This window comes from Opisthocomus hoazin, chromosome 1 (genome assembly GCF_030867145.1).
Source record: "Opisthocomus hoazin isolate bOpiHoa1 chromosome 1, bOpiHoa1.hap1, whole genome shotgun sequence".
Lineage (NCBI taxonomy): Eukaryota > Metazoa > Chordata > Aves > Opisthocomiformes > Opisthocomidae > Opisthocomus > Opisthocomus hoazin.
The window spans coordinates 143,606,895-143,620,859 of NC_134414.1; the positions used below are offsets into that span (position 1 = coordinate 143,606,895).

General features: G+C 42.3%; 1 protein-coding gene across 11 annotated transcripts in view; it reads right to left on the reverse strand.

The window, feature by feature from the left end:
• Positions 1-233: 233 nt before the first annotated feature.
• Positions 234-13,965, reverse strand: part of SOX5 (SRY-box transcription factor 5) — a 649,868-nt gene continuing 636,136 nt past the window's right edge. For all 11 annotated transcript variants that reach the window (XM_075439940.1, XM_075439932.1, XM_075439927.1 and 8 more), the window contains 2 exons: positions 9,247-9,463; positions 234-5,888 (listed from right to left, as the gene is read on the reverse strand). In XM_075439940.1, coding sequence (XP_075296055.1) covers positions 5,585-5,888; positions 9,247-9,463 — 521 coding nt within the window. In that variant the 3' untranslated portion in view covers positions 234-5,584. The remainder of the gene's footprint in view (positions 5,889-9,246; positions 9,464-13,965) is intronic.

A 13,965-nucleotide genomic window follows, 5' to 3' on the forward strand; every position in this document is an offset into this window, starting at 1 on the left:
TGCTTTTGTACGTTGTTCAGGAACCAACTTTTTCTTCCTGTTTAATACTGGTATTTTAAAGATGGGGCGAATTTTTTTCCCACGACTTGATAAAAATCTTGAATTTTGGAGCAGACTGGTAAACTGAATCTAAATCTCATTTTTTGCTCCTTGAGCCCAGGTGTTTTGGTCTCCTGAAAACACAACTAACTAGCACACCCTTTGCTGTAATAAGTGGGAAACAGACCACAGTGTAGGTAAAGAACACATTTGCTGTTTTATTGGTGCCTTGCAGGGCAGTAATACTGAAAAAGGGGAATGCAAAAGAAACAAAAAACCAAAAACCAAAAACAAAAACCGAGGATGGTGGCAACCCACATTGTATTTTTTTTAAAGAGTACATCAACTCCTGTTTTTTTTATTTATTGTGGCATGAATGATAACATAAAACCAAAACATGAAAATATACAACTTATATTACACTATGTGTTATGAACAAAATATAAATCTATAACTCTATGTTATATTTACATAATTATTTCTTTATTAAATTTCAAGTGAGATGGTAGGTTGCACATACTTTGTTTTAAGCTCCAGGCATTTGATTGTCTCTATTTCTTTTCTATTTTCATTTCACTTGTAAAATCCAAAACGTTAGAAGGAGTAAGAGCTTTAGAGCCAATGGAGCTATATAAATACTGTTTCAGCAAACCAGTGACAAAAACACTGGGGAGTAGAGAAATCAGTCAGTAGAAAAAAACCGAACTTGACGTGTTCTTCAATCTGGGAAACTGACAAGTTAAGATAAAGTTGAAAAAATGTAAATATAAACCAAGCTAAACAGCCAGCCCATGCCCTGTGAATTGAGGATACGCTTGAATCCACAGCTAGTGAATTACACGCTGTTCTTTGCAAAACTGAAGGTATGATTCTATTGAGAAGCGGGCAGACAAAAATACTTCCTACCCGACACATCATGCCCTTAAATGTATGAGATATCATAGAGTTGCCATTCATTCTAGAAGATGAATTCTTGCTAAGTAAGGTCTACATTTCCACGGAGTATAATTATTTTTGATGTTATGAACGTGATGTCAGAGGCTTCTTCGGGGACAATAACAGCTCATCTCTTTGGATTAAAAAGAAAAAGCTCTGAAAACATGCTGTAAAAAGGTTAAAGACAATTTACTTTCTAAAAAATGATTTAATTAAAGAGAAAGTCTACTGCAGTAACCAAATCTTCGAAATAATGTCTTCGAAGAAAGAATTTCTTCCATATGCATTTGTAATCAGAGGATTTGGTTACAAAACTAATTAAATGCTATAATAATAGCTAGTGTTCTTTTCTGGGGGCCTGATTAATATAGCGGAACGGTTAAATAAAGATGTTAAATGCACTTAAAAATCCTATTTTACTAATATAAGGCATGAATAAATTGAAAAAGGATATACTCTGTGTTATTTCATTGAGCTTAGAAGCAAGTGCCTCAGTTTTTTTTCCTTCTTTCTTTTCCCCTTATCCCCACTGCTGGTGGTGTTCTTTTGTAAGCTCGCAAGGTGCATGGCGGAAGCGGCTCCCCCGATTTCGGAGGTGATGGCCTGTACCCCCCTTTCCCCGGCAGCTCCCCATGACCATCCTCGCTCGCCAGGTTCCTGGGAAGAGGGGAACGAAGCCCGCCTCAGCACGAGGGCCTTGATGCGCTTTTAGGTTAATACGATCCTAATCTCTTCTAACCTGGTTTTTCTACATGCTCCAGGGCACAGAACCCAGGAAAAAAAAAAAAGAAACAAGACAAGGAGATCTTTTTCTCAAAGTATGTTCTGCTTTGTTTTGCTTTTTTTCTAAGAAATTAAAGAGGGACAATCAGGGCCTTGATTTCACATCTGGTCTTCTACTGCCAAAGGATAGATGGGCGCTCATCTTTGGACCCAACAAAACATTAGCACAGGTGGCAAGTATTTCACCCGCTGGGGACCCCAGAGCCTTTATTTTTTTATATGTTTTTTGCCTTTTTTAGCATTGCTGCATCAGTTTCAACATCCAAACGCAGGATGTGGACAGCCTGCTACAGCTCCCCATTCGAAAAGCCCGGCCGAACCCCAGGCTTCGGTGCAGTCTCTCAGAGGGAAACAGGTGTGGAAACAAAAACCGGCGTCTGCCCGAGCCCAGCCGCTCCGCGGAGACGGGGCTGCCCCCGGGAGCATCTCCCGCTGCGCAGCCTGTCCTTGGGAGCCGAAACTCGGTCCCGTCAAAGTCAGAGGGCCCTTCTCCCACCGACTGCCCCGAGGCCGGCTTCCCAGCCCACGCACCTACCACTTGCTCCAATCACGCCTGCCGCGGCAGCACCTACCTGGAGCTAAAACAAAGTATTCTGGTAGCCCAAAGCGACACAATTAAACCAGAGAGTCTCTAGAATGGGGTGGAAATCAAGCATCCAGCAAATGTGAGGTGAACCCACAAGAGTCAGAAGCAATTTGTTCACAAAGACAGGGAACAAATTTGAAGTTTAAAAAAAAAAAGGAGCAAATATCTGTTTTCACATTGTACATAATAATGATATAAAAACAATTGTCTTTTTTTTTTCTCCTTCTTATCCAAACAGAGTGCTTCAAAAAAATTGGCTCTAGATGACTGGTGTAATTAAATAACTAAAATGAGTGATGAGAGAGCAGAAGTTAATTAAGATTGAAAACAACACTCCCATTAATTCACTCCATCATAATAAACATCAGAAGTTGACATGGCTGGGGCCAAAATTAAAATAAGAGGAATGGTGTGAGCAGAAGAAGAAGCGATTTGTTTTCATATGTATATATATATATTTATATATATATAAAAAGGCAAGGTGGGGAGGGGTATCCATTTTAAATAGCCTAACAGCTTCATTTGCTGCACTGCCAAATTAGAACAGAATAAAATAAAGTTAAAAAGGGGAGGGGTAAAATAAATTATACATAATTTACTAATCTGGGAACAGCTGACCATTATTATTATTATTATTATAATTACCATTACAACACTAGCAAGAAGAGGCAGTTCAACTGAAAAAAAAACCCAACACGGTCATAAAACACAAACAAAAAGAACCCTCTCTGACATGGAGGATGTGATCAGCTACTCCAAGCGTAACTCCAGAGCAAATCTTCTGAGAGAGAGAAAAAACAGAAAAGAATTGTTTGAGGCAGAAGTGGAAATCAAAAAAGGGAAAACAGGAGAAAAATAAAAGAGATATTGCAGGGTAAAACCATCACACGTCCAGACCGCTCGTCAGAGTACTGTCCTAAGTCTTCAATGGCATTTGCTCATCTGCTTTGCACGAGGTCTGCAGAGGTCAAGTTACACTTCAAGTGGGATTTCAAGAGGCAAAGACAGACACCCCCGCCTCCTCCATGTCCTCCTGCCCAGTCTCTCCTCCTACCTGCCCCTTTCATCCTGCACCTGGATTGAAACAGCTGACTGCACCAAGCTCTACATTCACCTGATTAAGGGACCATTTGCAAAAGTACTGAAGACCACAGTTGTGGTGAGCACTTGGGCTGGGATCTCGCCAGCACCAAGATGCACGGGGCTATTTTTACAAGCTAAAAGCGGTAATGACAGCAATGACTCTCTCTCTAGGAGTAGGACTTCACCAAGGAGCAACATGAATATAGAGGGGGCATCCTCCGTTAGAGAACTGATTCAGAGGAAGGCTTTTTTCTTGGTACAACCCTAAGACTTTCCTTCTCAGGCCAAAGAGGAGCTCCTGGATAGCTGCTGTTAGAAACGAGCCTTTTTGGTCGGCTGGCTGGTTTAGGTCTAATGCTTTTGTCCTGCTACACAAACCTGGGGCCTCTCCTTCTACAGGAAGATTGGAGTGAGGAGACGAAAAGAGACTCTTTGATTCACTTGTATTTACATTCTTTTTCTGAAAAAAAGCGTAAGATTCAGTTACCTTCTTGGAAATACAGGAGGCTAACTTCTGGTCAGGTTTACGCTTGTGTAAATCCACCTTCCTCACCTGGTTGCCGTTGCCCAGGGAAAGCAAAACTGCCCAAGCAACACATCTAAGGGCTTTAGAGCAACGCTGAAAATATTTTAGCCCAGGAGAACAATTTTTCATTTGTGAGAGGCAGCAGCTAGGGAAACTCGGCACCGCAAAAGGTTTGGGTTCTTACATGCCCACTTTGAATACAGAAATCTCTTCATAGCTATTAGTCTTCCTTCCCACACAAACATCCCACTGATAAAAATGGATTTCTGCAAGTGCAAAGAGGAAAAAACGTCAGTTTAAAACCAATCGCCTTGTGAATCAGAGAACAGTACTCAGCAACCCCGAAGGTACAAGTTCATTAGAACTGGACATCACGGTAACCTAATTACACTCAGCGAGGAAGTAACATTTCCAGCTGCCCTGTCCTGTGCTGAACAAATCACATTTTGACAAGCCTTTTTCATGTTGGATCTGCTGCCACTTGAAGTGTAAATGAAAAGCAAAGGCTCCTTACAGACCAAGTCATTCGGAGGGTGTGGGACTTCATTCTGGAACATGCTTTTTGCTCACAATAGTCAAATATTATTCTTATTAGTACCATAAACACTCACACATGAAAATCCAAGACCATAAAATATTTTTTTCTCTAAATTTCTTATGTGTCTCTCTCTCTTTTCACCTGAGAACGGCACCTACAGTTTCCTTTAAAAAGCAAAAGCAAAAATATATGTCTAATCTCATCAGCTGCTGGTATATCAGGTTCTTCGAGGGATTGTCTAAGATACAACACTGTCCTAACTCAAGACAGAGCAGGAAGCGAAAGAAAAGCAAAAGAAAAACAAAGCAAGAAGAGACCAACCAAAAAAAGAAGCAAATTGGACTAGTTCAGCGCTTTAGTACAAATTTGGCACTTGCTCAAAGACTCAGTATGGTGTGCAACTGATGAAGAGAAGTCCTGTCTTGAAAGGAAATAATTGCTTGTTGGGGTTAACAGAAACAGACTCCCCACTTCCTTCCTTGCCAGCCACGCGCACAGGCACGCACGCACACACACACACTTCGGACCCAGATTTGCCGGGGAGGAGGAGGAGGAGGAGGAGGAAACAGAGGGGGTAAAAGGAATTTTATCTTTTTTCTTTCCTGTCAGGTGCATTACCAAAAAAAAAAAATTATTTCTCTTTAAACTGTAGCACAAAACAACAAAACACATTCACAAGCCACTTGTTGGCACTGTGTACCTGAGTGAGAATTTCTAGAACATTGTAGAACAAACAGCCATAAAGTTTATTTGAAAAAAAAAATAATAATAATAAAAGGTCGACGGGTAAGACTTCAGTGCTTGGGTATAGCAGCTGAATTACTGGCATTATTTTACCCATAGCTTATATCGTTCTGTTGTTGTTGTCGTCGTTGTCTTTGTTTCCTTTCTTCTGAGCCTTTTTTCTTCTGATGCAGGCTGATGTCTATTAGTCAGCTGATGTCCCAACTAGTTAAGACTAACAGTTAAAGTAACAGTCAGTGTATGAGAAAGTTAATGTGCTTGGCCACTGGCAAGGATAAACCAGATGGGGCTTTATTTATTTTTCTTTCCTCCTTGAAGTCCTGTAGGTCACGAGACATTTGGACCCTGATCAGTTGGCTTGCCCCGCAATGTGATTTTCACTGTCACTGCCATAGTCCACATCGGGGTCATCCTCTTCCTCATCGTATTCATCGTAGATTTCTCCATTGACGTCATCGGTCTGCATCTCTTCCTTGATATGAGGCTCCTCGCCTTTGATGCCGTAAGTGCTCTGGATGACGGGCATCCCGGGCTCCGGGCTGCTGGACACGCTTGAGTGCTCGGAGGGCAGATGTGGGGAAGGCATTCCTGCCATGGCAATGGCTCCTGGGTAAACTACGCCCGTGGTGGCAATGGGAATCTGTGCTTGTTGCCTGCCGTGGAGAGAAAGTAAAAGGGTGTTTGAATACTGGAAGGAGCAAAGGGAGGGCAAGTACAGCAGCACTTTGCCAGCCCACAGCATATGCTCTAGGGCATGCAGAGGAAGCGCCTGCATGGCCTGTGCAAGACAACCCTTATACATATCTCTCTCAATATATATCAATACATATATCTCTATGTATATATATGTATCTTAATATTCCCAACCACCAACTGATGCTCTTGAAACAAACATCAAGACCAAACCAACTTCACTGATAGGAAAACCCCATCTCTGCAAACACCTCTAGCTGGACCTGAACCACACAGCTTCAGCTTGCCTGCTCGTGGTGCAAACTGCTTTACTGGGTAAACTGCGCGTCCCCTGAGCTGCCAGCCCAAAATAAACACCCTTTCAATCACGGTCTAACTTAGAAAACGTGTATTTTGAAAATTATCCTTTTAAACAATCCAAGGTGCTGTCAGGACTAGGCGTAACAGTAACACGTTGCCGATGGGAGAGACGTGGCGCTGGCAAGGTAGTTCGCACAGGAACGGGGAGGGGCTGTAGGAAAGTACTGGTGGGTGAGGAGAAAGCAAGGCAGGTCTGTCCAAAGAGGCAATGGTTACTCCACGACCTGGCCATGATCAGGGAGAGGAACAGTGGGCTTTCTGAGGCCAACGGGGGTTTATAGGATGATCACTAAGGGCCTCCCACTGGAAGGTGACAGTTTCCACAGCGAGCGGCATTTGCGAAAAGCAGAACATTTGAAGGAAGGTGGATAAAACTGGGAAAAGGCAAACTTAAAACACAAGCATGCATTATTTAAAAATAAATAAAAAGCAAGCAAGCAACATGAGCATTTGAGAAAATCCTCTACAGGATGCCTTTATGCGGCGTCTAAGCCTTGGAAACCTGTCTGCAGTAATGAAAGCAGGCCATAGAAATTCCCTTTGCATCAAGAACACTAGCTGTGTTATACCAGTGTTTGTTTCCCTGAGAAGCTTCGGGGTCCCAACGAGCCGAGAGGTTTAAAATTCATGCTCCTTTTGTTTCCTTGCTGCATGAAGTAATTCCATTGCAGTAATACTCTCCCGTACATGCTGCACATTGTAATGTCATCAGCGGTGTGTCCATCTGCACTGAAAAGCCTTGCCACAGGAGACAGGGCAGAGTCTCTTGAGATGAACATTCTTAATTAAGAATGAAACCCTCCCCTGTTCCCCTGCCTGCCGGTGCCCTGGCTGTACAGTAAGCCTTGCACAGTACAGTGATCCTGAAAGACTCTCCACTGCCAAACAGCTTTACATTTGTTTGGAATCACTCGCTGCGTTTTCAGATGCTTCCTGCCTGCCGTTGGAGCGAGGCCTCCCTCCCCTCAGCCCCTATTTCCGCGTTTCCGAAACAAGAAGTTGTCTCAGCTGAAGATACAGCTCTTCAAGTAGGGAGCGGATCTAATTTGCATTTTATTCTTTATTCAATAGGAAGGCTTTTGTTTTCTGGAGTCAGCATTTCTGTAACAAGATTCAGCACACTTAAATTGCTTTTAATATTTAACAATAGGAACACTTTGCACTTAAATGGTGCTTTTCAGAGTGCTTTTCAAATATTAAATAATTTAAGAATAGTATTTTTCCACTTCTATAGGATGTCCACTCCAGAGGTTCTCAAAGCAGTCCTCAGGCACTAACGTGTTAGGGCTCTTGGCAGTCCGGCAAGGTGAGCTTGCCGCGCTGCCACTGAAGATGAGGACAGCGAGACAGGGAAGCACGAAGTCCAAGAGCTGCAAAAAATGCCCAGTCCTTCCCACTGCCTTCGGACGGGCTTTCAGCATGTCCCAGCAGCTGGCATAGCCACAGCTCTTGTAAACCCACTTCTTTTGGTGCCCAGGCAGGAGCTGGACCGGCATTTAGAAGTTTCGCCCTAAATGACCTGTACTGGGCGATGCAGCAGATGGGGAACTAAAACCAGGAATACAGCTGCAGTGCTGTGACTGCCAGCATCACCGACCCCGCTTTGTCGGTAGCTTCTACAAAGATTTCACCCCAGGTTCTGTGCTCTAATGCCCCAGTGCCAATTATCTCCAGAAACGTCTTGATTTCAATGTCAGCCTTGCTTGGAAAGATAAATAATATGCAGAATGTTACAAGGTTAATTTTTTTCCCATGATGAAGCATGCATGTTAACCAGATAAGCAGTGGTTTGGGGGCTCTGTTGCCACCTATTCTTTTTCCAGAAGGCCCCGTCCTCTTTTTTTAATCTCTTGATGCCAAATGTTGGCTGACTTCCCTGTGTTTGTTTCAGTGCTTACCATTGGGATCACCGGACCTGCCAGCGCCACAGGGTTAAGCAGCTCAAATTTCTCTGCTGAGCGGCTTATTATAACAATGCACACTGGAGCTGTTCAAAACACAGTCTGATGACACTTCACAGTTGCTGGACAGATATTCCCTCCTTTATTGCTACTTCTAGCTGTTAACTAGAGAGATGTGTAACTCAGTTAATATTAGAATGATTGCAAGCTCAGATGAAACGGAATACAAATTCCATTATTTCTGAGGGTCATTCTTGTTGCTGGTTTTGCTTTTTGTAAGACCACTCCGTAGCTTTTAATTTTCTGTAGAAATATTACAGAATATTTGACTACTTCCGATTCTTTTGATTTGCTCTAACCAAAACCAAGGATTCTTTGCAGAAGGAAAATACATGCTAGTTTTCTAGGCACATTTTCTCTAATCATATCAAGCTGATCTATTAGCTCTTTATCAGAACCAGTCTTCTTGAAATGTATGCTCAACCCAACACATTTAGCTTACTGAATTGGAAGACACTCCCTAGTATGACAAACGCCGTCACGATGAACAACGCAGACAACCTCATGCCTGATATGAATTAACTGAGCCAAGCCCATATTCCAACTCAAGTTCAGTATGTTCAGTAGTCCTTTTGCAGACCACTCGCCACAGATTATATTGAATGCAAACTTGTATTTTTGGCTTTGGGATCAAGAGGCGCTATCATAGATTCATTCAGATATGCCCTCTGAGGCCCCACAATAAAGTAATACTTAGAAGGCCTTATTAGAAGACTTACATTTCATTGGAAATTTTTTTTTTTTCTTTTGTGTGATCAGAGTGGAAATGAGACAGTCGGCCGAAGCTGTAAGATGAGGATATAGCAGAGCCAACAAAAAAATCCCTAACTGCCTAACTTCCTCCTGGAACACACTGTTTTAAAGTATAAGCTTCATATTCTGTTAGCGATATATCATGTTCTTGCCAATAAAATATAACATTTACCACACTGAATTAAGAATTCTCCCTGAAATTTTCTTTTGCTGAAATGAGCGGTAATTTTTAAAGGTCCCATACCCAACATTAAAATACTGCCTCATCTCCTGGCGTCTGTTGCGCATGATAGCCTTGTACTCGCCAATGCGTAATTTTTTGCCATCTACAAGGCAGGTACGCTTCGGCCTTGGCTTGTACTTGTAGTCTGGGTATTTCTCCAGGTGCTGTTTGCTGAGTCGGGCCTGCTCCTCATAGTATGGCTGCTTCTCTAGGTTTGTCATAGCTTTCCAGCGAGATCCTGTCACAAAAAAAAAAAAAAAAAAAAGAATGAGAAATGAGATTCTACTCGTCCACAAACACTGAAAGGCAGAGAAACAAGTAGGTCACCCAAAACAAGATACCTACGGTCATATCGCTTTGGGCTGGGAATCTGTCAGAGCTTCTACACAGGGGTCGGGTCTTGTTTGTATTCGACTGGTAAACCTCTTGGGTATGGCCAAGAGGCAGAGACAGATGATGCTGGAAGTTTTGACTCAGTATTTTACTGCAGCTTCTCTACATTATAATGCCTTTTAGATGGGAAGTAAAACCATCATCCTGATAATATGCAGTCCCTGACACTTTATTTTAGAAAACAAGGCAGTGTATTTTAATCACAGAATCATTGGAATAGCCAAAGACCCCTTAGACACACAATGTGCCGTGCTAACTCCCTCTTGCTTTCCTTTGGCCAGGGGCTTGTTCCTGCCTCCCAACCTGGAGGAGACAGCACTCTCGCATGCTGCGACCTACTCGCTGTGCTCCACCACAGCTGCATCAAGGCACAAACTCTGGCTACACGCCTCTCTACAGCGAAGTCTTTCATGTCAAATAACATATCTTTCTAGCTGCCAGGTTTCTGAGAAGCAGAATGGGAACTGATTGTAAATGCTATGCTGTTGGGTACAGGAGCCTGCAAAGACCCTGAAGCAATGCCTCTAAAAGCTATAAACCATCCCCTGTGTCTCAGTAGGGTTTTAACTCCAAGACCAAGTCCTAGTGGACACTGCCAGCTCCAACTTAAAGAATTTAGTATGTGTCATGATGGGAAGAGAGCTGGGATACTGGCACACCTCTCCACGGAGCCGCACTGTGGCTTGTTCGCTGGCAGCCTTGTTTCTGACACTCTGCCTATGTTAGTGCGGATATTTGAGCTAGGGAAATAATGAAGACTTTACAATCGCTTTCCAATACCTCCTGAAATTCATAAACTAGTATTTCTTAAAGGACTTAATGTGGGAGCAGAAAGTAAAATTTCTTGAATCAGTTATCCTACTTTATTTTTCCATGAACTACAGAAGTCCTTCAGGGTAAGATATATTTCAAGTGACAGGAATGGCCCAAGCTGTGAAACAGGTGGCCTAGAAGGAAAACTTTATTGGAAAACAGTCAATTTTCCCATTGGAAAAAAAGTTTGAATAGTTTCTCAATTTAACGGGTTCAAAATGTCATATGTCATATTTGACTTCCTCTTGTTCTTTATTTTTTATGGTTACTCATACTGTACTTAGCTCATGCTATTACTCAGGCTGGTGTTAGCTCACTGTGCCCCCAAGACTCGCAACACAGAGAGCGCAGTTATCCCTTCCCAGGAAAGAAAACAGTTTGGTTCCCTCTGGAAAGGCCCCTTCTGATTACTGACACCATTTCCCCCAGTGGTGGTTGAATCTTTATGTCAGGCTGCAGCTGGGGCTGCCGGGGCGAAGGGCTAATAGGCTGCTACACCTAGAGATAACTGATGCGTAAGTAATGACGTCTTTGTTCTGAAGGGGAGTAACAGACATCCCTGTCTTAGCAAACATTACTTTGGAGTCAAAACCATCCCTTTTTGTGATGTATACAACACGTAACATGCAGAAATCCCCCAGCTAGTTCTGGAATGGGAAACACTCTAATCACATTGCTGTTAGCTTAGGTGCAGCGCCGTATGAGCGTGACTAGATGGTTTCTAGGATTGGGACTAAAGCTCCCGCACAGCACTTTGCATGCCATGCAGAGGCCGCAGCTGCACACGGGGATCTGTGGAAGAGGTCTCTGTTACACGGGGCAGCAAACCTCTATGGCCAGAATCCTGGTCTGCAGCTTCATCTCCTACAGAGAAATTATTCCCAGCTATTTCTGGCAAAGAGGGTGGCTAGAGAAAGTGACACCAAGATTCCCCAAGTAGCACCTCCTAGATTTTGGGCTAAATGACAGAGTGATAAACATGTGGAGCTTGCCAGAACACTGAACGCCTACTAATGCTGTGTAAGATGGAATCATAGACAGGGCCTGTGTTGAACGATGTGAAGAATTCAGGGGAAAACATATGAACTGCACAGGAAGACATCCAGGTGTAGGTCTACTCTCAAATCCTACCTCGTAGACACTGGCACACTGGTGTTTTAGCGTATGAAGAAAGTCAAAAAAGTTAGTCCAAATCTAGAGTCCTCTATCCATAGACCTGCTGCAGTCCCAGTGGCTTAGAAAAACAGCCCCGGCCCCATTTCCTGCTGATCCATCAGTTTTTGTTTACAAATATTAAAGCTGAAAACCTCACAGACTTTAAACAAATCTCAACATTTGCTTTACATGCTGTGAGAGGACCTGCAGTGTATGAACTCAGCTATATTTGGAGACAGACAGACAGAAAAGTACAAATCAAAATCAGTTGCTGCAAAATCGCCATGCAAATGTTCTACCCCAGCACAATTCCTCTTTCACTGTGCTAGCTCACCTGCTGCAATCCTACAGCCAGATCTGGGCAGGCAAACTCCTACCCCTCATGTGAAAACATCTGTAAATAATGGGTGCAGTTAGGCAAACATGTAAGTCTTTGTAGGATCAGGGCCATGAAACCTGAAATTTTGATGCATAATATTTGTACATACAGTTACACATACAATATTTATACAAAAATGTCATGTGTTGTGTTTTTCCTTCTTAATCTGCAAACTCAATACAACAAAAATCCTGGCAGTCTCACCTCTCTTCCTAGCAAATTTTAATAGCTGCTTCTGCAATGATACTTCCTCTTACCATGACTTCACTGTTTTTACAAAATCTACTAAATATAATTTACTAGTATGTTTTGAAATATCATAAATAATTAAACAAACAATGCTGACTAAATTTTGAAAAAGGGCATGTTTTCTGATGATAAACCCTTGGTTTTGACATTTTTATTATTTTCACTTACTGTCTTAGTAACACACAAAATCCAACCAGCTCTCTAACTGGTCTTCATCTGAAATTCTGAAAACTTAAAAAATATACAGTTCTGATTCTTGAATCTGCACCCACAGGCAAGCCAAGCTATGAATGAGTATCAACAATCAACATATTAAACCCGGTTAAAAATACTTTGTGTTTCGACAAAATATATTTGTAATAGCTTTCTCTGCCATTCTTTTAGATCTCTATAAACACACAGAGGCGGGAATGGGTACCTATGCAGAGTGCCAAGCCCAAACAAGGTGCAACTGAAGAATCTTGAAAACCCTTTCTTTTTAAGGGAAGATTTACACTCTTGGGTGAGCTTTCTGCTCACCATATGTGTTAGAAAGCTTTGAGTGGGTCAAGTATGCAAGGCTTGTCTCCTTGACTATGAAAACAAGAACCCGCTTCCCTCCCTGGATGCATACATAATAACAAGCAGGAATCTCGCACAATTCTTCCTGATCTGGTGGCTGAAGTATTTAGAAAATTCTAAGACTTTGCAGCTCCAAAGAGAGCTAGAATACTCAGAGCTGTGCCCGCATGATGACTATGAAGACGGCTGTAGAGGGCCAGCTATCTGAGTTCAGGGCAGCAAAGGGATGCTCCCGCATGTGCCCTGGCACTTGTGCTCGGGCAGACACGCGGGCGACCTAGGTGGGGTTAGGAGCTCACCGCTGATTTTAAGCCAAGTTTCTCTGACAAGGATTTTCAGCTGTTTGCAATATTTCCTAACTTTTAGTCCATTAGACTGATATTTTAATCAGAGTATCTGAATCAGGCTGATTTTATGTTTAAAAAATACACACACATACACAAACACTTGTATAATGTACAGGTATGTATCACAAACATACACTTCCACGAGAGAATTTCTGAAGGTAGTATCTAACTACAACTTTTCCTAATCTCTTTATGTAGATTTCTCCGTGAAATTAATTATTTACAAAAATATCTAAACAATGCATTATTAAATTGATAGGGTCCAGCAGACCCATTTTAGCACTTTTTTAACAATTTACTAAAAAAAAATCATTATCCGCAAGTTGCAGTGAACAGATGGATGACAAACGTATGCACAGATGAATTTAGTGACAAATCCATGTATCTAATTTTTATGCTCAAAACATAATACCACAGTGTCAAACATAATCCCTAGAGAATTCTCATGCTGGGAAAGGCACCTCCTCTCATTTTACTATAAAAATGACCCTTGATCGGTGACAACTCCATCTAAGCTACTCTTCGCGACAACGAGCTCTCTGACCTCAATGTGTAGCAGTGCTGCTAAAAAAATGGTAAGGAAAAACTGTGGCTTTCTAATAAAGAGACCCTAATACCTGGCTGAACTGTAAGCTTCTAGTTGCTCACCCCATGCCAGTTAAGAGAGAGCTCCCTGCTGACTTCAAAAGACGAGCCTTTTGCAATTGAGAGAAGACCTTTGTAACGTTTCTGTCAAGAAAGAAGACGTCAGGACACCTCTCTCCATTGCCTAGGTGGAATGAAAAAAATTAAAAGTGATGCCGGAAAGAAACAGAAACATCATCTCTTACTGCCTCAGACCTT